Source organism: Nannospalax galili, unplaced genomic scaffold (genome assembly GCF_000622305.1).
Source record: "Nannospalax galili isolate Female #2095 unplaced genomic scaffold, S.galili_v1.0 scaffold28, whole genome shotgun sequence".
NCBI classification, from domain to species: Eukaryota; Metazoa; Chordata; class Mammalia; order Rodentia; family Spalacidae; genus Nannospalax; species Nannospalax galili.
Window position 1 is genome coordinate 1,324,426 of NW_008359594.1, and position 26,664 is coordinate 1,351,089.

At 44.2% G+C, this 26,664-nt stretch overlaps 1 protein-coding gene across 2 annotated transcripts in view; it reads right to left on the bottom strand.

Annotated features, from left to right (window-relative positions):
- Tbc1d2b (TBC1 domain family member 2B) overlaps window positions 1-26,664 on the bottom strand; it is a 104,182-nt gene that overhangs the window by 47,503 nt on the left and 30,015 nt on the right. For both annotated transcript variants that reach the window (XM_029558803.1, XM_008823394.3), the window contains exon 3: window positions 19,986-20,151. In XM_029558803.1, coding sequence (XP_029414663.1) covers window positions 19,986-20,151 — 166 coding nt within the window. The remainder of the gene's footprint in view (window positions 1-19,985; window positions 20,152-26,664) is intronic.

The following is a 26,664-nucleotide window of genomic DNA, read 5'->3' on the forward strand; positions in this document are numbered from 1 at the left end:
ACAGTTTTAGACTTGGAAGACATGTTTAAAAGATTTAAATCAAGTATCTATAGAGATAAAACTGCAATGCCTGTGATAAATATGCTGGAAAAGAATAACAGTAGTCTAGACACCAAAAATGGGAAAAATTAGATAACTGTAATAAAAACTCTCCAAAATGAAATAGAGAGGGAGAACAGATAGATGGACAGATCCATTAACCATGGGACAACACTGAGAAGTCCATACACATGTTAACTAGAGACCCTGAAGGACAGGAGATGGGTAAACAGGAAAAGGATATGAAGAAATGATGGTCAAAGATTTTCCAAATTTGATGGAAACTATAAACTCACAGATTCAAGAATTTTAGTAAACTTTAGGCACAGGAATAAAAAAGAAAACTGTAGCCGGGCATGGTGGTGCACGCCTGTAGTCCCAGCACTTGGGAGGCAGAGGCAGGCAGATCTCTGTGAGTTCAAGGCCATCCTACATAGTGAGTTCTAGGCAGGGAGACCTTGTCTCAAAAAGACCAAAAAAAAAAAAAGAAAAGAAAGAAAGAAAGAAAACTGTATCAAGGCACAATGTAATCAAATTGCCTAAAATTTATAACTAAATATTTAAAATTATGAACTTAACTTGCAAAAGAAAGGAACAGCCAAATTTTTACTGCTAACCTGTCAAGAGGTAAAACATGTTTACTATGAAGTGATACCTCAAATTAATTCAACTTTTCAACTATAAATAACTTACGTAGCTAGTGAATGAAGAGCTGGGAAGACTGTTCACATGAATTACTTTATCAACCCACATCACTGGAACACGGACCCAATATTCCCATTTTCAGATGGAAACCATGCAGAGATGGTTTCTGTGAGCACAGCTGGCTAATGAGATAAAGCTGAATCTAGTCTTTCAGACTCCAAAGTCCTCTTTGCTACACTATGCTAACATCTGATGGGGTAGCCACCAAGCATGAGAAACAGCCTATTTGCTAGAAAGACAGAGATCAGCACTTGTGCCCATTTAAGACAAGCAAACATATACTTCTGACATCAGGACAAGGAAGGCTCTGCTCCCAGAGAGGGACTCTGTGCAGGGAAATTTCTTTTGCTCTGCTGTACCCAGCTTTTTCCTAAGGTGTGGAACCTCAAGGCTGGCTATGATCTGAGTTACAGTTAAAACGGAGGAGAAACCTGGTTAAGGACAGCTACAAAAACCCTACAGCTAAAGTCACATCCACAGTGAAAGGCTCAATGCTTTGTTCCTAAGAGGAAGCTGTTCATTCTCCCCACCTTTATTCAGCATTATAGAGGTTCAGGCCGGTGCAGTAGGAGAAAAAGAAGATGCATAAATATTGAAAAAGAAAACATAAATCTCTATTTGCAATGACATGTTCCTATACTTAGGAAACTATAAAAAAACATACAAAAAAGCTACAATAAGTAAACAGTAAAATTCTAGGACACAAGGTCAGTATACAAAAACCAACTATATTTGTATATAATTGCAATGAACAATTAGAAAGTATCTTTAATATCAATTTATAATTGCATAAAAATACTGAAGAATAAATTCAAGCCCCTTATGTAACAAACAGTAGGAAGACAAAAACCTAAATATGAATAAAGAGGTGTGCTACATCTCTAGATGGGAAAACTAATAGTGTTTTGTTTTGAAAACTAATAGTGTTAAGGTACACTCTTCATAAATGTAATTTCTTACTATGTGCAAAATATGGATCCACAAATTTACAGACAAGTATCCCAGTCACCACCCATCAAAGTAGCTTCTTTTTCAACAGAGGTTATTACAGAGTTACACCACTGGTCACACACACATATTCTCTGTGAATTGCCCAAGCCTAAGTGGCACATCTAGGGTGCAACCTCTACATCTAGAACAAGGGATGAAAAGAACACTAATGCATCATTCAATTCTCATCAATGAAGCTCCCTCATGCAGCAGAGGGCCAGGAACACAAAAGGCCACAAAGGGCCAAAACACAGAGAATAAGAGTCGGCAGAGTGTGGGTCCTTGGACAGGGCTCCTATATTGAGGTGCATCCACCCAGGGATCAGGGACCACTCCAGAAGAGGGGACAGAAAGATTGCAAGAGCTAGGAAGGGGGTGCATGACCATATGGAAATAGTCCTACAGGTACCTGGGACCCTTCTCATACAAACCTACAGCAATGGTGTCGGCATGCACAAGACCCATGCAAACTTAGGCAGACAAAAACCCAGCACAGAACTGTGGAAATGAACAGCAAGCCCCAATCTTAGTTGAAGAACTATTGGTAGGTGATTACTGCTGGGTGAGGAAGAGCTGATCTTCTTGAAGGGAAAGACTCTAGATAGGCCGACTAAACCCTGGTGGATGAACCTGCACTGAGGGACATCTCAGGACATTAACTTTACATAATAGGCCTTAATACAAATGACAGGATGTATCAACTACAGTGGGGGATTATGGGAGGGCATCAAAGGGGAAGGGAAAAGGGATATAAAGATGATTTTCTGTATGAAACACATAAAAATTCAATAAAAAAATTTTAAATGATACAATCCTCCTAGAACAAATCTACAGATTCAATGTAAACCTAATTAAAAAATCTTTGAGGAGGATAATATTTATATGCTAATTTAAAAACTTTTATGGGGCTGGGTGTGGTGGTGCTTTTAATCCCAGCATTCCTGAGGTAGATCTCTGTGAGTCTGAGGCCAGCCTGGTCTACATAAGCAAGCTCAGGCCATTCAGGGCTACATAGTAAGAGCCTGTCTCAAAAAAACAAATAAAGAAATAAATAAACCAAAAAAAACTTATACGGGCAAGTAGAAAACCTAGAATAGCCAAATTAATCTCAAGAAACAAAAATAAAGGTTGGAGGGTTTATTCTCTATTGACTTCAAGACTAACTACAAAGCTATAGCAATTAAGACAGCATGGTACTGGTGTAAGAACAGAATACAGATCGGTGGAACTGAACTGAGAATCACAAAGCAAGTCCTTCTATTTATGGTAAGGTGACCTTCAACAAGGAAGTCAAGAGATTCAAAAGTGAGAAAAGACAAAATGTAACAAAAACTGGCTATGTAGAGGGAAAAAAATGAAAATGAATCCTTGACTTACACCATACATAAAAATCAACTCAAAACACACTGGCGGCGGCGGTTCCGGAGCCTCCGGGGGACCCACCATTGAGGAGGTGGACTAAGCTTGCGCTCGCTGGAGCCCGCAGAAACCTCTTTTCCTTTCTCTCTGTTTTACATACATGCAGGCAAAACACTCATACACATAAAATAAAATCTTTTAAAGATACAAACACATACATGCACACACTATAGAGGCATGTTATTGTGGCATACCCAGCACTCAGGAGCCTAAGGATCACAAGTTCCAGGCTAGCCTATACTAAAATCAAAGCAAAACTTAAAAAAAAAAAAAAAAGATCTAAATATAAAAGCTAAAACTACAAAATTTCCAGAAGAAAACAAAGGAGAAAATATTTGACATTAGGATAGAAAGATTTTTCTTTTTTAAATGTATGTATATGTACATGTTCCTGTGTGCACATTTCTGTATAGGGATCTTCAATCACTTTCCACCTAATCTTTTGAGACAGAGTCTCTCACTGAACCTGGACTTGACAATGAACTCCTTAGTTTCTCCTGTCTCCACCTTCCCAATGTGGTAACACAGGCACATGCCCAGCTCTTTACATAAGTCCTGGGGGTCCTATGGCAAGCTTATATGACTGAGCCATCTCCCTAGCCCCAGGCAGGCAGATTTTCTAAAGAGAACACAAAAAAGCACAATCTGTAAAATAAAATGATTTTATCAACTTTATTAAGATAACACTTCTCCGAAAAATATTTGCAAAATATATACCTGAAAAAAGGCTCATATATATCCAGAAGATTTAAAGAACTCTTAAAACTCAATAAAATGGATAACAACTCAATTTTAAAATGAGCAAGAGATGTGAAAAGCTAATTAAAAGTACATGCAGACAGCTCCTGACTTACAAAGACTAGACTTAAATTCTTTCAACTTTTAATTCCAAAGCAATATATATTCACTAAAAATCATACTTTGAAGTTTGATCTTTTCCTGGGCTAGTGATACACAGTAAAATAGTCTCCAGCCAGGCAGCAGCAATAAGCCCAACCCCATCTGCCATGCTGATGAGGGTAAATAACAGCTACTCTACTGGGTATGTACAGCTAAGCCATAATGTTCACTGAGTGAAATAAAATGCATTTTTGGCTTTCAGTACTTTCAATTTATGCTGGGTTTACTAAGCTATAATATAACCCTGGTAATATAACCCTGTTCTAAGATGAAAAACATTTGTCCAAGATTGGCCAGTAACCACAGAAAAGATAATACCACTAGTTACCAGAAACGTAACTTAAAACTCTGATGCATCATACCCACAATAGATAAAGTTAAAACAATGAGGCCCAGAGAGATAGCTCAGTGGTTAAGAGCACTGACTGCTCTTACAGAAGACACAGGTTCAAATCCCAGCACCCAAATGGCAGCTAACAACCATCCATAACTCCAGTTCCAAGGAATCCTCTTCTGTCCTCTGCAGGCACTCCACAACACAGGTGCACTCACATTCATGCAAGGCATATAACACTCATACACATAAAATAAAAATAAATAAATTTTTAAAAAATAAAATAATGTGGCTATCATTGTTTTGTTGTCGTTATATCTTGTGTGTGTGTGTGTGTGTGTGTGTGTGTGTGTGTGTGTGTACATACACATATGTGAGTGTGTGTCCATGCTCTTGCGTATGTGCGCATGTGTGTGTGCATATGGCGACTACAGGTCAACGTTAATAAATAAATAAAATAAAATAAAACAAAACAATGGTAATTCCAAGTGTCTGGGAGAATGTGGAACAGCTGGAGTTGGCCTGTAGCTGATGGAAATGTAAAACAGTGCACCCACCTTGGAAAGCAGCATCCATACTCAGCAATGTAAAGGAGTGAAGTATAAAATACAACAATGTAGACAGCTCTCCAAAGAATTGTGTTAAATAAAAGACAAATATAAAAGAGTATACAGCCGGGTGTGGTGGCTCAGGACTTTAATCACAGCACTTGAGAGGAGATCTCTGTGAGATTGAGGTCAACATGGTCTACATAGTGAGTTCCAGGCCAGCTGGGACTATAGGGAGACCCTGTCTCAACCGCCCTCCACCACCACCACCACGCACACACACAGACACACACACACACACACACACACACACACGAGTATAGGCAAAAAGAGTTCACTAGCATAAAATTCTCACAAAAGCATGGCTACCATAAAAAGAAAGCAGTTTGGAGGTTATCCAGGGCCAGGGATAAGGGGAGGGCTCAAGAGGGAATGTTTTTAGGATAAAAGAAAATTTTCTATCTTGATAGGGGAAGTGTTTGCATGACTAGGTATAATTTCTAAAAATCAGCCTGTGTACTTAAGTGATTCTGTAAGTAAAGCATACCTCAATATGGTCATTAAAACAGAGCAGAACTGTGTATCACTATGTTTACTGAGGCAGATGAGGGAAGGGAGAGTGATTCCATGTCTAATTTGAACCAGGGAGCTGATTCTCATGTAAAAGCCATGCCTCCATACTGTTTGATGCAAGTTGTATGTGTACTTGTGAGCAGGTATACTCTCCAGCACATATGTGTATACATGTGTGCTGGTGTATTCTCCTGGCATGTGTGTACACATATATGTACATGTGTATGTACTCTTGTGCATACATGTGTACCCTCTCTTGTGCATGTGGTGTGCATGATCTCCTGTATTTTTGTGTGCTCACCCGTGCATGCATGTGTATATGTATGTGTACATGTGTGCTCTCTTGTGTGTGTGCATGATCTCTTGTATTTATGTGTGTTCTCTTGTGCATACATGTGTGCATGTGTACATGTGTGGATACATTCTCCTGTACATGTATGAGGGGGTGTGCCCTTCTGTACATGTGTATATGTATATGTGTGAATATGTATTCTCTATCACTCTCTACTTTTTTTTTATGGACACGAGTGCTTTGCCTACATGTATGCAATACCTGTGGAGGCCAGAAGAAGACATTGGATTCCTTGGAATTGGAATTACAGACAGTTGGTAGCCAACATGTGGGTGCTGGGAACCAAACCTGGGTCTTCTGAGAGAGCAGCCAGTGCTCTTAACTGTTCAGCCATCTCTCCAGCCCCCAGTACTTTTTTTATATGCTGTTTTAACAGTGAGTTTACAAAACCTGGCAATTACGCCTGTATAAGACCTGGCAGGTGCTTTCTTATAGTTATTTACTTTAGGACCAAGAGGCAAATAAACAATGTAGGCATTCTCTGTGTACTATTCACTGCCTAATCCTTCTGGTGCCTGGCTCAGTGCTATATACCAGTACAAACTGCACAGAGGGGTTCTGTCAGCGCCCCAGGGGTACCTAGTGAGCAAGGTATTGTGGTAAACTCTGGCTTTACAACATCCAGGCACTGTGGAGAAATGATTTCAAAATAGTTGCCTTGGAAGAAGTGGCAATCCCTCACCGGTACCTAACTACTGCGGTCTGATCTTTAGCTGAGCACCGGCACATGGGATCCTGCCACACCACATCTTGGTGGCCTTTCTCAGAGCCAGGGCTCTCTAGATTCCGCTCTCATGTGATGTTTCAGGAGTTAAGATCTCCTAGCTATTAGCCTCGGCTTCATTTTTTTTTAATATTAATTTTATTTTATTTTTTAAGTGCATGAGTGTATTGCCTGCCTGTATTTAAGTGCACCCGTGTCGTACAACGCCTGAGGAGGTCAGAAGAAGGCATCAGATCCCCTGGAACTAGAGTTACAGATGGTTGTTAGCCGCCACATGGATGCTGGAGATTAAACCTGGGTCCTTTGCAAGAGCACCAAGTGCTCTTAACCGATAAGTCATCACTCCAGCCCCATTTTTTAATAAATAAAAATTTTATAATTTTATGTGTGAGAGTGCATTGCCTACATGTATGAAGTGTCATGTAATACCCACAGAAGTCAGAAGAGGACCTCGTATCCCCTGGAACTGGAGTTACAGACAGTTGTTAGCTGTCATGTAGGTTCTGGGAACCGAACCCAGGTCCTCTGCAAGAGCAGCTAGTGCTCTTAACTGCTGAACCATATCTCCAGCTCCCTCGGCTTCATTTTTTGAAGAACAGTGTACTAAGCACACTACAAGGGAGCAGTGGGCCATGGAGTAACCTGAGCACTGCCGCCACTCTGCTCTTGTCTAGAGTGAACACAAAGTGAAATGAGAGCAGAGAAGACCCAGGAAGAAAGGCACTTTCAACAGCTGAACTTCCACGTACTCTGCTTCCCCCACCAAGGTTCCAGTTTCCAGTCTGTTGCAAGCCCCTGAAACTGAGGAAGAGCCTCGTGTGTGCTGTTACCACCTGCCAAGGCTTCGGTAACAGAGACATGAGATTAGCTCAAAGTGAAGTCTCAAAGCTAAAACAACATTTCACCAAACATGGGGTGAGCTTGTTCTTGGCAATCCTTGATTATGCAACAAGGAGGTCATTACAGTGCAGACTTCTCCAACACATGTGAGATGCCACAGTGGCCAGCAGAGGTCTCAGTAGTGACCACACATCTGGCCTGTGCACTGCAACGTGGAATCCATGGCCTGCTTTGGGGGTGGTGTGCAAGGCTGTTCTTTAATAGTGCCTGCTCTACAAGGATTCCACTTTCATTTTAGAGGTCTTTAAAGAACATGGCCCCAATGTTCTTTCATGCTTGGCACTAGCTGTTGCTCTACCTAAGAAACATTCCACCACTGTACCCTGAAGTAGGAAGTTAGGCCCCACCAGGCAGCAACTGGCACCTGGCAGCAGCAGCCTTCAAGCCTGGGCTTTTACCAAATCAACCAGCAATCTGTCAACACTAAAAAATTGTCTTCCCAAGTCTACAGGTTTCAAATTGACTTCTGCAGTTTGAAATATTTAACTCTGGGCCTGGGCAGCAAAGATGGTTCAGTAGGTAAAGGCACTAGCCACCAAGCCTGACCTGAGTTGGATCCCCAGTTCCCATAGTAGGAGAGAAATGACTTCTGCAAAAGTTGTTCTTCTGACCTGCACACACAGAGACACACAGACACACACAGACACAGACACACACACACACACACACACACAAAGTGCCCCCTCACAACAAAACACAAATAAATGTAATTAAAAATATTTAACAAGCTGGGTGTGGTGGTGCATGCCTTTAATCCCAGCACGCGGGAGGCAGAGGCAGGCGGATCTCTGTGAGTTCAAGGCCAGCCTGGTCTACATAGTGAGTTCCAGGACAGCTGGGGCTACAGGGAGATCCTGTCTCAAAAAGACCAAAAAAAAAAAAAAAATTTAACTAGCCAGGTGTGGTGGTGCATGCCTTTAATCCCAGCACTTGGGAGGCAGAGGCAGGCAGATCTCTGTTGAGTTCGAAGCCAAGCCTGGTCTACATAGCAAGTTCCAGGCCAGCTGGGGCTACAAGGAGACCCTGTCTCAAAAAAAAAAAAAAAAAATTAACTAACCACATATGATGGCACATGCCTTTAATCTCAGCACTTGAGAGGAAGAGGCAGACAAGGTCTCTGAATTTGAGGCCTGTTCTACATAGCGAGTTCCAGGCTAGCCAGGGCTACTACACAGTAAGACCCTGTCTCAACACACCACACACACACACACACACACACACACACACAAACACACTTTCAACTAATAGAGCAACAGTATACTCAACACTCACTGCAATCCTGCTAAGCAGATAGGATTTTAAAGTTGTGAGAAGTATTGGGAAATGTCCTGTCAAATCTCTCCTGAGCCCACACCTTCACAAACTGCCTGCACAGCTGCACTGTGGCCATCACCCCAGTCTTTTCAGTGATCAAAGGGCACTGCTGAAGGTCCTGGGGGCAGCAAGGAAGCAGGGTACCCAGAGGCAGTCACCCAGGTCTGACCTCAGACCATGGTCAAAAAAGGAAAACAAGAGGAGGTGCCTTGTCACTGGCAAGAGCCATCCCAATAAAGTGGCTCAGCCCTTCCTCCTCTGGGATTGGTAAGCAGATATCCACAGCTAGGAAACAGGTTAAATGAACTAGGACACATCCATACCACTGAACAAGAGCCCCAACAAGAGCCAATGAGTGAGGACATTCCAGATAGGTAACTATACAGTACCTCAGCTCCAAAAAGCAGAAGGTGTCACCCACACCCCACTACTGCCAAGCCCTCTCCATCCCCTGCAGGACAGAGCTGTGGTCCATGATCCAGTGGATAAAAAGAAACTATGTCTAGGAGAAAAGTGAGTGGATGCTAAGGCCTTGGACAGGTAGGCACTAAAACAATATATATTGCAGGACTACTTCCTAACTCATAGGCAGAGAAAAATCTCAGGGCGTAAACACACTAACCCCATTTCTAGGAGCTAATTCTGGAATGTGGCTTTAGAAGAGTTTTTGCTTTTAATTCTGAGTCCATCAGCACCAGTAGGCCTTTCTCTTTATAAGCATGTGTATTTTTCGCCATCAAGTAGAAACACATGACTAAGAAGGCAAGCAGAATGAAACCGGCAGCACCCTAGCCAAGTGGCTCCTGGTTGCCCTAGACCTGAGGAGCCCAAGCTCTGAGTGTTGCAAAGGTCAGGGGCCCAGGCTGTGTTTTCCACCACCGGGGCCTACCCACTGATTCCCATCATAATGGCAATTATTTGTTCCAGCAGGTGGGGAAGTGCTAAGGAGGCTGGAGGGAGAGAGAGCAGGAGCCAGGTGAAAGGGACTCCACAGGGATGATTACAGTAAGGATCTTGAATTGGAAAGACCATGCTAGGTTATGAGTTGGCCTAAAATGTAATCAGGGTCTTTCTAGGAGGAGCAGGGAGACCTGACTAAGGATGAGGGAAAGACTGAAGTGGTAAAGGCCAAGGTACAATACCAGCCTTCTGAAGCTGCAAGAGGGCAGAAGGGATCCATCCTGCCTACAGCTTGACGCCTGCAGCAGGAGCCAGGCCTGTCACACTGTGACTTGTGCAAAGTGAAACTGACTTTGGACGTCTGCCCTGTGGGGCTGTAAGAAAGTAAGAAGGAGCTGTACTGAGCCCCTAAGCTTATGGTAGCTTGTCACAGCAGCAAAGCACATACACTCACTTTCCAACAGGCCAAGGGCTTTGAAAGCCTACCTTCTGAAGATATTATTTATTTATTTACTGTGTCTGAGTGTTTTGCCTGCATGTATGTATGTGTACTGTTTGCATGCCTGGTGCCAGTGGAGGCCAGAAGAAATTGTTGGATTTCTGGAACTGCAGTTATAGACAGTTGTGACCACCATGTGGGTGCCAGGAACTGAATCTAGGTCCTCTGCAAGAGCACCAAGTGTTCTTACCTGCTGGGCCATCTCTCCAGCCTAAGCCTACCTTTTGTAATGGTCCCTATATCAACAAGTTTACTTCTGATGTAGTGTCTTTCTGTTCCAGGAGCCTGGGAAAGTAGCATCACCAAAGACTTGCTCTAAAACACTGTTCTTTAACATGGACAGATGAAAACAATAAATAAATATCCTATAGAGAAAAAAGGCACCCTGTCTCAAGAAAGCCAAGTATCCAAGTAAAGCAGTCCTAACGCAGAACTTTCAGAAGGGAACAGTTCTACTGGCTCCCGGTGCGCAAAGGACTGGCATTGCCATCTTCATCTAGGGCCTCCCTGGCCTCCAGGTGTCCTGGTTCCCACCACCCCTTACCAGCCTCCCAAGCTCCTGCACAAGGCCTGCATCACTCTTACAGCACACCCTCTCTGGATCCCTTACCTCTGCAGAGGACCGGACACTTACCTTGCCCTCTGGTGGCTTCCTCCTCATTCCTGAGTCAGTATAAACTGGTCTCCACAGTAAAGCCTCTCCTCTACCAGCTTCCCCCACTTCATCCTCACTTCCCACTCCTTGATGCTTCACTGGGGAGGAAGCCATGGCTTACTGGACTTAGACAAGTCTCACATTCCTCCCTATCAGTTGAGGACTGAAAATGCACCGTTCCGGCAGGAAGGGGCCACCTCTTGACCTGGTAGATGGAGAAATGAAGGTGTGAAGGTGACAGGACAGGACAGGAGGGAGTACCAGGCTAGTTCCTCAAATTGTGTGTGGTAACACATGAAGGAGTGATGGTGCCAGCCTCCCGAGTGCTGGGATTAAAGGTATGCACCACCATACCTGGCTTTTTTGAGAATCTTGATTAAAAACTTTTATGACATTTATTTTTCCATCATGTGAGTCTTGGGGATCAAGCTCAAGTTGTCAGGCTTGGTGGCAAGTGCCTTTACCTGTTGAGCTTGATTTAAGAGTTTAAGAGTTTCTTGTTATTGTTTTGAGACTGGCAAAGGAAAATAATAGCTTCAGTAAATGTAGCAGTAATATTTTTCTTTCAGTTATATGTACACAGCAACAGTACATATTTTATATATAGCTGTAGGCTCTGTGTCACAAATGTGAACAGTGCTGTGTTAGAAGGTGTCTTAGTTTGTTCTTCATTGCTGTGACAAAACACTCTGACCAGTACCAACTTGGGGAGGAAAGGGTTTATTTGTCTTACATCTCCCAGGTCTCACGCAGTTCATCAGGGAGCCCAAGGTAGGAACTCAGGGCAGGAACTTAGAGGCAGGAGCTGGAGCACAGACCATGGAGGAACGCTGCTTACAGGCTTGCTCCCTTGGCCCCTGCTCAGCCTTCTTTCTTATGCAACACAGGCCCACCTGCCCGGGGTGGCACCAGCCACAGTGGGCTGGGCCCTCCCACATCTCTCATCAAGAAGATGCCCCTCAGACATGGCCACAGGCCAGTCCAATAGAGGCAATTCCCCGACTGAGGCTCCCTCAACCCAGGTGTGTCAGGTTGACACTAAAGCTATCCATCACAGAAGGCAATTCCCTTCCCAAGAAGCCAAACGGGCCCTACAGTCCTTGCAGAAACAAGGAACAAGGCAGGTAGTAATACACCCCACATGTGTTTAGGGCAAAGGACAGAGAATCCACAGACAGATTCTGAGTCTCTTTCTCAGGGAGGTTCTGGAACCCACCATGTGCCAGGTGTTGTGTGAGGTGCTGGGGAAACCCCAGGGACAAGAAAAATAGGGTCCCTGGCCATGGAGCTCCCAGCCTTGCAGAGTAGATGACCACAGACAAGTGGTGGGAAAAGCTGTGAGAAGGACAGAGAAGGCTGCCCTTCAGGAACCAGAGGTCAGAGCCCACCTGAGGTCTTGTCAGTGAGAGCATATTTAAAGATCTGACAGAAGCCAAGAGGTGACAGAGGCCAGGCTGTACCAGACCTCAAAAACCATGATCAGCAGCATATGGTGGCATGACCTTCAGCCTGTAGCAACAAGAAACCTTGAAAGGCTAAGGTAGTAGAATGAATTGACCCAGGCCACTGAGAACTGGGCTCCTGCAACAGGTAAACAGCACCAGCAGAGGATGTGGCCTGCTTCTCCTAGCTTCCAACTCTGAAAATAACAGGAGACTTGGGCCAATGGCTCCTTGATGGCCTCAGACAAGGCATTGACATTCTCTGTCATTCTAGCCATGATTAAGGTCTCCCAGACTGAAGCCACAGCCATGGCTTTCCTAGTGCTACAGTGGCCTACTGATAAATGGGCCCTGGAAAGTGTGGGCAGAATCAAGATTGGAGAGAATTGCTGGCAAGAAGTGCTAGGTACAACTCCATGCTCCAGGAAGCTGTCCGAGAAGAATGGGTAGTGATGCAGCAACACAGAACCCAGCCAACTTCCTCAATCACTGCAGCTCCAGCAGCTTGGAAGCACCTTCCACCATGTTTCCTCTCCAGAAGCCCTGGCTCTGAAAGGCTCATTAGGAAGCAGCACAACTACACGCCTCACCTTGGCAAAGATTGAGCTATGCCTTACAACAAGGAAAATATAAACAAGTACCACAGAGCAACAGACATGAACAACTTCCCTAAATGAACCAAGTATCTAGGCTGGGTTGACCCTCTGTTTTGCACTGGGACTCTGAAAGAGATGAGTCACCAGGCAGTGTCCTAGATGGCAAAACCACAGCAGATTCCTGGGAACCTGAGTCAAGCACACAACTGACCATTGCTATTGGGCCAAGAAACAAAGGGTAAAAACACAGCCAGCAGCAGAGCTAACGGAACCCATCAGAGGCAGCTAAGTCAGAAAGGTGAGCACACCTTCCCAGCAAGCTCAGTTTTCTCATACATCTCAGAAAAGGGCATCCTCTCCACCTGACACAATGGGGAAGACAATTCACTGGCCCCAGGGACTCAGGGTAATGCCAAGGGTAGCTATGTCTGCAGCACTGGATCCTGTAGCCACCATTGGCTGAGCACTAAAGATAGCCAGCCTCTGTGTGAGGCAGTGCTTATTTACATACACTATCTAGGAAGGGGGAAAATAAAGGTCAGAGAAGCAAATGGGTCCATATCACACAGCTTCATAGGAGGCCTGGGAGTCTAAAACCCAGACTGTTTACAAGGAACATTAACCATGACTGATGCCCCCGCCTTCTCGTAGACAGAGCCACCAGCCATGCACCAGGCACAGTCCAGTATTCAGAGATGGATGCACAGCCCAGGGCCACATGGCCAGTCACTACTGCCATTAGCACTGCTGCAGCCTAAGCGCACACCCCACCCCTATGTACCTAATGCCACACAGGCTTCTGGCATACTGCTTGCTCACACTGTTCACCTACTCCTACCCCTCAATACACACATACACATACACACACACACACACACACACACTACACACACACACACACACACACACACACAACCCTGTGATCTGGATGGCAGGTAGGTTAAATGAAAAAGTCATTAAAGCAGGAAACGAAGTACAAGTAGCTATATTTGCAACAGAGGTACGTGTGTGTAAACTTGCTTGCCAGGACACTGATGAACCTAGCTAAGTCTAGGGCTACTAGATATAGTCTGTGTTGCCTGGATAAATCACACTTTAAGATGTCACCTCTTTTCCAATTCTGTTTTGTTGCCTTTTTTTTTTTAAATAAAATGGGGGCTGGAGAGATGGCTCAGTGGTTAAGAACACTGGCTATTCTTGCAGGAGACCCGGGTTCGAATCCCAGCACCCACATGGCAGCTAACAACTGTCAGTAACTCCAGTTCCAGGGGATCCAACAGCCTCTTCTGTCCTCTGCAGGCATTGCATGACATGGGTGCACTTACCTACATGCAGGCAATACACACATACACATAAAATAAAAGTAATAAATAAAATATAAAAAATTTAAAAATTAAAAAAAATTAAATGGAACAAGGATTTACAGTGACAATGTAAGCACAGAATCTTATAGGCTCTTTTTTTCTGATTCCCATATCCTCTCAATGATATTTTAGTGGCATGATCACCTATGTCAATTTTTTCCATAAGCATCTGACTCATTTTTCATAGAAATATATCTCTTATATTTTGTGGGATTATAAAGTACTTAATCCAATCACATAACACAGGAACAAGTACAACAGACATCAACTAGTTAGCTCTTGCAAGTCTGCAGCTCAGCTGGAGAGCAGGCCATGGGACACCCTAGTCGTGTGACAGTGTGAATCATGGCTCTCCAGAGGAAATTTAAACTATAGTTCATGGGGGGAGCATCATAAGCAAGCATCAACCATACTGACGAATACAGTAAACATACAGGCAAGCACATAATTATACTCTCAGCCCTCAGCACACTCAATTTTAGTATCAGCTTGAATCCATTAAAGAAATACAACTTTTGGGACTGAAGAGATGGTTCAGCAGTAAAGAGCACTGGTTGTTATTGCAGAAGACCTGGGTTCGATTCCCAGCACCCACATAGCAACCACATAGTGGCTAACAACTGTTCATAACTCCAGTTCCCAGGGAATCCAACACCCTCTTCTGACTTCCGTGGGCATTGCACAACATGGGTGCACTTACATATATACAGGCAACACACTCATACACATAAAAATATTAATAAAAACACCTTTAATCCTAGCACTCAGGAGGCAGAGGCAGGCAGATCTCTGTTGGTTCGAGACCAGCCTGGTCTACATAGTGAGTTCCAGGTCAGCTAGAGCTACAGGGAAACCCTGTCTCAAAAACTCCAAAATAAATAAATAAATACATACATACATACATACATACATACATACATACATACATAAATAAATAAACAACATAATTTTTGAGTCATTCATTTATAATATAGGGAAAACATTGTTTTACTATTTCTAAGACCATCAGATTCTCCCCAGGCAAGGTTATGTAGCTCAGAGGGCAAGAGTTTATTTAGCATATTTCGATTCTCAGAACCATAAAAAAGGTTCTCTATGCACCCATATCATTTTATTTTAACCTTCATAAAACAAGTCCACAAGTAAAAAGACAAAAGCAAAGTAAAGACCCATAGCACCCGAGATCTGTCTGAGCATCAGAATGCAGTCCTGTGGATCTCCATGGAGTGGCTTGTCATAAGACCCAGCAATGGTATCATTCACTTTCCTTAAAACTTTCTAAGTGCCAGGCACTGCCCTAAGTTCTAAGCTCATATTAGCTTACCATTGCTCAGTCAGTCTCATGAAGTATGTATTGCAACTATCCCCATTTTCCAAAGGAAAAATGAAATCACAGCATGTTAAGTAACTTGCTCAAAGCAGCTGGCTACGAAGGGGCACAGTTGAGAATTAGCTCAGAGAGTCTGCTTCTTACCACCATGTGGCACTACGAGGGCACAGCTGACATCAGTCTTGCTGGTATTAACTCCAAACTTGCTTTGATAGTTGTCACAAACAAAAGTGGCATGTGCTCACTTTCCCAGGGAGGGCATTCAGTAATGGCTCTAAGCTCAAGGACATGAGAAGCATCCAATAATACAGGCCTGTCTCCGCTTTATTCCACTGTCTAACTCTGAGGGTAGATGGGGGTGCTCAGATACAAGCACCCACAAATTAATAACCTCCACATACATTCCCATTTTGTTGGGTTGCCATGCAACCCAGGCTGGCCTGCAACTTGCAATCCTCCTGCCTCAGCTTCAAAAGAGTGCTCAAATTCCAGGTGTATACCACTATGCCTGCTTTCAGATATGTTACGCTGAAAGGTAAAAGGAATATTAAGTCTCCAGGGAAGGGCCTTGGCATGCCTTTCAGTTCTGCCACTGCTGTACTGCAGCCTTAAGCTAGTCACTTTACCTCTTTAAGCCTCAGCTTTTTAACCTGCAAAATGAAGCAAGAGTCTCTCTGTGGTTTCATGCCACTTTGAGCTTCACAGAATCCTTTCTTTACTGAGAAGCCTGATACAAGGAAACAGGAAAACATGTGGCTCTAGCTGTGGGGCTCTGGGGAGGCAGCCCCACCCTTGCTTCCTCCTTCCCCTTCCCCTAGGGGTGGGGGCGGGCTAGATCAGACCAGGAAGATGTCCACAAGGTGGGCCAGTGGGACTCCATGGATGAAACAGCATCTCCACATGTAGACGAATACATGGTGAGCAGAGGTTCTGGGATGGAGAGGAAGGAAGGAAATGGCCAGAATACAGAGGCTCAGGGAGTGAGAATTTGGGAAAACAGCTGCCCAAAGAAGAGATAAAAGTCTCAGCGTTGAAAACCTCAAAGTGTCAAACCAGTGACACTTTGATGTAGGGCAAGCACATGGTCAGAGGAGAGAAGAGCAGAGTATGGATGGGATGGGCAGAGCAGATCAGGAGAGTAAGACTGCTGCCCACGTCAAACGTAGGATAGACAGGGCCACAAAGTGATCTCCCTCACTAGTGCTGGTCTTCTGAGGTCTGGAGACCCTTGATACAAACTGCTCAGTTCCAATACAAAGCTATGCCTAAAGAACAACCACAAAGATATAAATAAAAAAAGGGGGCAGGAAGGACACTTACTGATACATCCTTGGAACAGAGCCTCTAGGACTACCCCACCCTGTGGGACTGCTGATGCACAGCTGTGTGACTGTACTAGGGCCATGGCTTGGGCCCTACAGCAGAGCAAAAGCTTTCAGGTCTCCCACAAATGTATGTACACTATATACCTTTCTACTAATCCACATGTCTAACTGAAACCTACTCCTAAGGTTCTGTGGCCACCAAGTGGATTGCTTCAAAGAGAGATAAATAACCTCCACTCAAAGAACATGTGCAACTCAATAATAAAAAGCCAAAGCAATTTAAAATAGGCAGATTTGAATAGATTCAACATAACACTGCTCCAAAGAAGATGCACAAGGGGTCAAGTCACACAGGAAATGATGCTCAACATCATTAATCATCAGGGAAGTAAAGAACAAAACCACAGTAAGACACTAATCAGTTCCACTAGCAGGATGGCTAGGACCAAAAAGAAGATAATGGTAGGGAGATGGCTCAACAGGTAAGAGCGCTTGTTGGGCAAACATGGGGCCTTGAGTTCAAATCCTAAGAACTCACATTTAAAAAAAGGCCAGGTGTGGTCATATATACACCTGTAACCCCAGTGCTGGGGAGAGGGGGAATTCAGAAGGATCACTAGGGCTGGCTGGTTCTCAGCCCAGCTCCAGGTTTAGTGAGAGATCCTCCCTCAAGGGAATAAGGCAGAGAAAGATACAGTAGGGTATCTGATATGGGTGCACAGAACTACGCACGCATGCACACACACACACACACACACACACACACACATACACACACACCCCTGTGCATATACCACACACATATACCAATAAAGAATAATGAGGAGAACAATGAGGAGGAGGAGGAGGAGGAGGAAGAGGAGGAGAAGGGAGAGAAGGAAGAAGATGAGGAGGAGGAAGAGGAGAAGAAGGAGGAGGAGGAGGAAGAGGAGAAGGGAGAGGAGAAGGAAGAAGAGGAGGAAGAGGAGGAGGACTAGGAGGAGGAGGAGGAGGAAGAGGAGGAAGAAGAGGAGGAGCAGAAAGAAGAGGAAGAGAAGAGGAGTTGTTTTGGAGGAGGAGAACTCTTACACACTGCTGGCAGGGAGGTCAATGGAACAATGGGGACACAGTCTGGCAGCTCCTCATAGATCAGCTTCTAGGTATTTAGTCAAACTGTGTCCTCACAGACTTAAATGTAAGTGTTTTATAGCCAGCATTCACCTTAGAGTGAAAAAAGGAAACAACTCATATTCAACAACTAAAGAATAAGAAAAATATGGCCTATCCATATCTGATTGTTAGTTTTAATTGTCAACTTGGCAAATCTACAATATCTGAAAGAGAGTTTCAGTGTGGTATTGTCTGGATCAGGTTGGCCTGTGGAGGACTGTCTTGATCACATTAACTGATGTAGAAAGATCCAGCCTAATAGTGGGTGGCACCATTCCTGGTGTGGGTTCAGTTACTGTGTAAGAGAGAAAGTAGCTGAGCACAAGCATGCCCGCACTTGTTCTCCTGCTGCTCTTGACAGTGGATGTGACCAGCTGCCTCAAGTTCTTGCTGCCTTGACTTTCCCACAATATGGACTGTAACCTCGAATTATAAACCAAATAAACCTTTTCTCCCTTAAAGTTGCTTTTGTCTGGGTGCTTTACTGCAGCAACAGGAAGCCCAACTAGGATACCACACAAAGGATTACTATTTGGCCCTAAGAGGAAATGAGGTACTCATGACACAACATGGATAAACCTTGAAAACACTGCTAAGAAAGCCACACACAGAAGGCCTCATGTTGTGCAATTCTGTGTATATGAAGGGTAAGAATAAACAAATCCACAGACAGAAAGTACATCAGTGGTTGTCCAGGGCCGAAGGTGGGGAGGAAGGGTAAGGGAAAGGGAGATAGGAACAGATTGCAGTTTCTTCTGAGGGTGATGGAAATGTTCTAAAATTAAGCCAGAAACACACACGTCTGTTATCCCAGACACAGGAAGCTGAAACAGAAGGACTGTTGAAAGTTCAAGACCAGCTTTGGCCATAGAGCAAGATCCTGTCTCAAAAAAACAACAACAAAACAAGCCAGGCATGGTGGTGCACACCTTTAATTCCAGCACTTGAGAGGCAGAAGCAGGCGATCCCTGTGAGACTGAGGCCAGCCTGGTCTACATAGTGAGTTCCAGGCCAGCTGGGACTACAGGGACACCCTGTCTCAAAGAACTTCAAAAACCAAGTCAAAACAAAAAACAACAACAAAAGAAAATGTTCTAAAAATGATTGTATACTGAAAACATCTAAAAAATGTTCTAAAACTGATTAGATATATGGAAAAAAACCATCAAATACTATATTATAAATGGGTAAATTATATCTCAATAAAGGTTTCTTAAAAATTAACAGATTCAGGGCTGGAGAGATGGTTCAGTGGTTAAGAGCACTGACTGCTCTTGCAGAGGACCCAGGTTTAATTCCCAGCACCCACATGGCAGCTAAGAACTGTCCTTAACTCCAGTACCAGGGGAATTCAATGCCCACTTCTGACCTCCAAGGCATTGCATGACATGGGTGCAATCACACACATGTAGGCAATACACTCGTACAAATAAAATAAAAATAATAAATAAAATTTTTTAAATTAACAGATTCAAACAAACAAAAACCCCAACTTTAGTCTCACTGGATCCACACAGGCAGAGAGAGAAATCCAAAGCACAGGCTCTGGGCAGCCCTGGCATCTGGGGACAGAGTGAGAACAGAGGAGCAAGAAGCCCAGTCCCGCAGCTGAGGGGGCCTCGTGACCTTAGCCACACTCTCCCTTTAGGCCAGTATCAAGCTCTGTAAAATGTCAACCATCTGGCCTACCTCACAGAGTCAAGCAATTAGATGAAACCCTTAGTGTGACACTGTTTGGCATTGAATCAAACACTGCTCACAAGCTTAAAAAAATGACCTGTAGGAAAGTACAATGCAGAGCATATGGACTCCTCATAAATGTAAAGTGGTTTTACAATTTCATATATAAACATGTAACCCATATTATATAACATTTATGATTAGAAAGAACCCATCTTCAATGCTAAATGCTACTCTCAAAACTCACTTGAGCTCATTACCCCACTGCTTCAGAGAGAAGTTAATAGAATTCGGATGCCCTGGGGCTGGCTGATTTGCAGCCTGTTCTCCCACCAGCTCTCCAGGGACCGTTTCCACAGCCAGGACGTTTCTGGCTTTTTCAGCAGACAGATTTGGGTTCGGGAAAATTAAATCTGAAAGAAAAGTAAACAATTGTCAGTTACCCCACACTTCTACAGGAAACTTGACATGTGAGATAAAGCATTGACTTGCTGCAGTGCATAAAAATATAAACAATGCAGCATATTTTGGAGGAAGGGGTTGAAACAGGGTCTCCCTGTAGCCCCAAATAGTCTAGAACTTGATATGTAGACCAGGCTGGTCCAGATCTCACAGAGGTCCACCTGCCTCTGCCTCCTAAGAGCTGGGATTAAAGGCGTGTACTACCACGCCTGGCTATAATAGCATTTTTAATATATACTATGTAAGAACGTAATCCATGGGTGGCTTTGGTGTTCATAAACTCTTTTCATCTAAAGTAATGTCATGTTTCTCAAAGGAAGGCTGTGATGTACTTCAAGGCCACCAAAAATTAAGTGTTGGCCTGGGGAAAGAAAAAGCTAGACTGTCCCTCCAGTCTTGTAGATCAGTAACCCTGGCATAAGCCTGTGGGCAAGGTCCACTCACCTACACTGATAAGGAACGATTTCCAGGATAATAAACTGCTATTTGGCAAAAGCAAAGAGAGCGAGCACAAACAAGAACACAATGGCTAAAGTCTGTAAATTATGACACTGAAAAAATAAGTTTCACCACAGAATAGGAGGTCAGCAAATTCACAGCCAAAGGCACTGACACTGAAATATGGCTAAAGCTTGAAATATCTTTTTTTAATGTGTGTGAGTATATTGCCTGTGGGTATGTAACTGCACCTGTGTCATACAATGCCCAAGGAGGACAGAAGAGGGCATTGGATCCTTTGGAACTGGAGTTAGGGACAGTTGTTAGCTGCCACGTGGGTGCTGGGAATCAAACCTGGGTCCTCTGCAAGAGCAGCCAGTGTTCTTAACCGCTGAGTCATCTCTCCAGTCCCCAAAATATCTCTTTAAAATGTAAGCATTGGAGATGTCCAGGGTTGAAATAATACGATGTCCAAGATTTACTTCAAAATAACAATATTTTATATCCTAAATAATATTTGCTTCAAATAACATGCTATTTGCTGCAAAATAACAAAAGTGGATAGAGGTATGAATCAAGAAATGTCATGGGACTGAAGAGATGGCTCAGGGGTTAAGAACACTGGCTGTTCTTGCAGAAGACGGGGGTTCGAATCCCAGCACCCACATGGCAGCTAACCACTGTCTGTAACTCCAGTTCCAGGGGATCCAACAGCCTCTTCTGTCCTCCATGGGCATTACACGACATGGGTGCACATATCTACACACAGGCAATACATGCATACACATAAAAACATAAATTTTTTTAAATGTCATAAAATAGTGAAAGATAATCATTGATGATGTTACCTAACACAAAGATAATATTGATAAAGATAATATTGTTACTCTTCTTGCGTTATTTTTTTAAAATATTTTGTTATTTTTATTTTATGTGTATGAGTGTATTGCCTGCATGTATGTGAGTGCACCCGTGTCGTGCAATGCCACGGAGGTCAGAAGAGAGCTTCGGATTCCCCTGGAACTGGACGGTTCGTGGCCACCATGTGGGTGCTGGGAATCGAACCTGGGTCCTCTGCAAGAGCAGTCAGTGCTCTTAACCACTAAGCCAAGTCTCCAGCCCCCTGCATTATGTTTTAAAAAACAATTCCACCAGGCATGGTGTTATATGCCTTTAATCTCAGCACTCCAGAGGCAGATAGCTGTGAGTTCCAGGCCAGGCTGACCTATACAGCAAGTTCCAGGCCATCCAGGGCCACACGGTGAGACCCTGTCTCAAAAAGAGAAAAGGCAATTCCAACTGCAAATATTTTGTATTCCTCCCAATGACATGTCTCTGAGAATGGGGTATGTTTTTAAAAAAAAAATTAACAAAATGGCCCTCATCCCTTTTTTTTTTTTGGTCTTTTTGAGACAGGGTCTCCCTGTAGTCCCAGTTGGCCTGGAACTCACTATGTAGACCAGGCTGGCCTTGAACTCACAGAGATCCACCTATCTCTGCCTCCCAAGTGCTGGGATTAAAGGCATGCGCCACCACGCCCGGCAGCATCCCTTTTTAATAAAGTAACCCTACATCAACAATATTAATGTGTAAGCACAATTAAAATGGACCTGCTAACCACTGATAGCCAAGGAAGAAATTAAGTTTCTCACTGGACCAGGGTCACTTAGGACAGGCCTCTACAAAGGTCTCTGAGGACTGGTCAAAGCAGCAGCAACCAGGGGTCTGGGCAACATCAGCCCTTGGAGACTGATGTCCTACCTGGGAACACCTCATAGGCTTTCTTTCGCCTTGTAGGCAGCTCACTAGCTTAACTACTGTCAATGTCAGTGGGAAAGGTTCCAAGAACACCCTGGTATCTTGGATGTGACTAGAATAAGAGACTGCTACTCCATCAGAGAATGTCACCTAGGGTCATAGAATCACTACACAACCTATGTTGTGTGTTGCCACATTTTAGGAACTAGGCATTGAGGATACAGCACCAATGACCTAGAGCTGTGGCTATACAGGAGAACGTGTTAAGGGAACACAGTATGCCAAGCTCCAAGCCACCACAGAATACAAAGAGTCCTGGTAGTCAGACCCTTACTCTGAGCCTTAGGGTTTCAGGATATGCCTGGGGACTGCTAGATTTCACTTGGGAAAGGGTATTCAATAAACAAAAAGGAAAAAAGTACAAATACTATTAATTTAGGTCAATCTCTAACTACTTTGTCTGGAGACTAAAACCCTGAGCCAGGGATAAAATAGTTACCTGGCCCTGTAGCAATTCAAATAGCCAGCAAGCAGAGGATCATCTGATCAGGACCCAGCAGCCAAAATACAGTGGGCACTCATTGCTGTGAGTGCTTGAGTTAGTCCAGGAACACAGGGGACAGAGGCTCCACCCTTGACTTCAGAGCAAGGTAGAGCTGTCCCACAAGCTTTCTGAAGCTGGTCTCTCACAGACCCAACTTGGGTAAAAGCATCACAGCTCTAAGCCCAGCCAGGAAACAACCAACCAACTATACCCACTGCTGCAACTCACAGGTGCAACAGTGCTTCCGGTGTGGGCTGGCAACAAGGCCATGTGATCCCTTAGGAGTGAGGATTATCCCTAATGTGACAAAGTGACTACTACCAAGAAAACGTGGAACTTCAGGAACCCTCAGTCCATTCTGGAAGGACCTCAGAGGAACTGGCAGGGGTGGGCACAGAAAGGGTTTGAGGAAGACCACCGAAGCCCAGGCTGCAGAAATTATCCTTCGGGGGCGGGGTCTCACATGCAGAAACAAAATTTAAAAGTCATTCTTTTGAGGCTAATAAGATGGCTCAGCAAAAAGAAAGCACTTATCAAACCTGAGGACATGATTTTGATGCCCAGGATCCATAGGGTAGAAGGAGAAAACTGAGTCCTATAAGATGCCCTGACCCACCCCAACATGCACACATGCACACATAAATAAATAAAATGCAATAATTTTTTTGTTTGTCTTTGTTTTTGAGACAGGTTCTCCCTGTAATCACGGCTGGCTTGGAGCTTGCTATGTAGACCAGGCTAGCCACAATCTCAGAGATCCACCTGCCTCTGCCTAGTGCTAGGATTAAAGGCATGCGCCACCACATCCTGCTCCAATAAATTTTTTTTTTTTTTTGAGACAGGGTCTCCCTGTAGCCCCAGCTGTCCTGGAACTCACTATGTAGACCAGGGTGGCCTTGAACACACAGACATCCGCCTGCCTCTGCCTCCAGAGTGCTGGGATTAAAGGCATGCACCAATATGCCCAGCAAAATATTTATTTATTTATTTATTTATTTATTTATTTATTTATTTATTTTTGTCTTTTTGAGACAGGGTCTCCCTGTAGCCCCAGCTGTCCTGAACTCCCTATGTAGGCCAGGCTGGCCTTGAACTCACAAAGATCCGCCTGCCTCTGCCTCCCAAATGCTGGGATTAAAGGCATGCGCCACCACGCCTGTCATTATTTATTATTTTTATTTTATGTATATGAGTGTATTGCCTGCATGTAGGTAAGTGCACCCGTGTCATGCAGTGACCAAGGAGAGCAGAAAAGACTGTCAGATCCCCTGGTACTAGAGTTAAGTTATGGACAGTTGTTAGCTGCCATGTGGGTGCTGGGATTTGAACCCAGGTATTCTGTAAGAGCAGTGTTCTTAATCGCTGAGCCATCTCTCCAGGCCCCTCCAATAAAATTTTTTTGAAGTTATCACTTGACCTAAAACACAAGCTGCTTCTTTTACAGTGAGTGTGGTTATTTTTTGCATATTTCTTTTATTTTTTTAAAGACAAGCGAGATTTTTACCGAAAGTGGAGCTGCTGGCTTCTTCTCAGTGTGTGCCCTAACATTAGCATGCAGGGAGCCTCTGGAAGGACAGCAGGGGCATGCCCTAACGTTAGCATACAGGGAGCAGGGGAAATGCAAACTAGGACAGTGCAGCTTTTCCTAGAAGACCTCAGGATGTTGGACTGCTGCTCTGAGCCTGTCCTTTGTCTTAGAGCTGCAGAGGCGAGAGAAAGTTTGCTCTTGAAGGTATCTGATGTTTAGACCTCCATTCTTTTAAAGTATTTTCCAATGCCTATGTGACATCCTGGAGGGAATTTAGACTGTAATGTTTATACTTCAGAGGGCCTGATTCCAGTGCAACCTCTTGATTTCAGTGACCTGGGGCAGTTTCAGCTTCCCTGAAATGCCCAGTTTCCTGTCAGGGCTCTTGACAGAGGCACCTACTCATACCTGACCTGCTTCTGTGAGTCTGCCTCTTCCCTCCTCTTCTACCTTGCCAGCAACCTCTGCAGACAGCACAATGTATGCATGACCAGAATTCCCATGAAGAAAACACCAGGAGATGAACATTCATCCCCACACTGGTGTCAGACAGCAAAGAGCTGGGACGTCACCAAGAGTAGGGAGGGAAGGACAGGGCAAGCTTAATGGAGATTAAGCTCAAGGCCTTGTGCTTGCTAGGCCAGGATTCACTCAGCTACCATCCCAGCCTCCAAAAAGTTTTTTAGTGAAAGTGAGTTTTGATCCAGATAGTGAAGGTGTGGTCAGGAAGAATAGAGATATCTACATAAGGATGTAGTTCCCATCCTAACACCAATAAGTCATGTGGCTCTGAGAGCTCCTAAGGTGGACCAACACATGTCTAGTTAAAGCTGGCCTACCTATCCATGTTTCCCACCAAGGATAGTCTGTGAGACTGGGAGCCCTGTCTAATTCACTAATAGCTAGAGCCCTCACCTAGCAGAGAAGGGGCTCAAGTGGAATGGGTAACATGGATGGTTATGGTTGAATGACAGAAGACAGTAACTTGCTATATAGCAGGACTAGCCTCAGAGTGAGGAAATGATGCAGGAGAGGGGCAGAGCTCCCCCCGCCCCACACACAGTTCTCAATAGACTGACACTTGTGGTTCCTCCTGACTTCCCTCTTCCTGTCACCTCCCAGCTCCATCAACTATTGGGGATGCAAGACTCACAGATTCCCTCTCTTCTCTCCTATTCTTTCCTGCTCTTCTACAATCTCAGCCCCAGCAGCCATTGAAAGTCCCAGCAACCCCTGCCTTCACTTGTTCAGATTCCTACCTAGAGCCAGGCTCAGAAGGTCTCTGCAGAACCAATCCCTGGCCAGTTCCGGGCAGACTACTTTCAGACCCTCTCCCCTGGGCTTCCAGATACCCTGCAACACTTGGCTGAATTTTTACTCCACATAGTATCTCCCTCCTGTCCTCTCTAGCATACATGTACTTTTTCACTGCCTGAATCAAGTAAGAAAGAACCTGGCTCAGAGAACATCTTGTTTCCCAGAAGGGGATGCTGAGATGTACTCCCTAAGCTTTCTCTACTGAATTAGAGAGATACAGTTTCTTAGAGACAACACTGGTGATCACAATAACTCATACTGTAAAATATGTATTGGTATTTTGTAGCATTTCACAAACAGGATAATACGGAAGCACAACTTCTGTGATCACTCCATGGGATTACAGTATTAAAGAATGGCATGTAACTGTCATGGTGCTAGTGCTAGTTCTGCACTCTACCCACAGGCCTTCTTGCAGCCTAAGGGCTTACAGGGATTCCTGCACAAGCTGCTGAGAGCGGAAAGGAGCTTGTCCCCCTCCTTCCTCCTGCTCACACAGTGCTGTGGAAAACTGGGCAGTTAAAGTAGGTGTTGGGCTGCTACAGAGGAGGAAATGTGTGGTCATCCGTCAAGACATTTTCACACTACAATTTTCTTAAGAAATACCACCCATATTCAGGCAGTCAGCCCACTGTGGTCATGACTGTTTTCATACACCTGGGTCTCAAGAAGCATTATGAAAAACAAGGTCTCATTATCACTGCTGTTTTCTTATAAGGTCATGGGGAGAATAAAGTAAACAAGTGGGCTGGACATCCATCCTGAAGCCATATTCAGCATCTGAAACCTCAAATACTATGAAGACTTGAATGCAGACCCTTGAATGCCACCCAGAGTCAATGAGTCAGTCAGTCAACAGCTATGAAGATCTGAATGCAG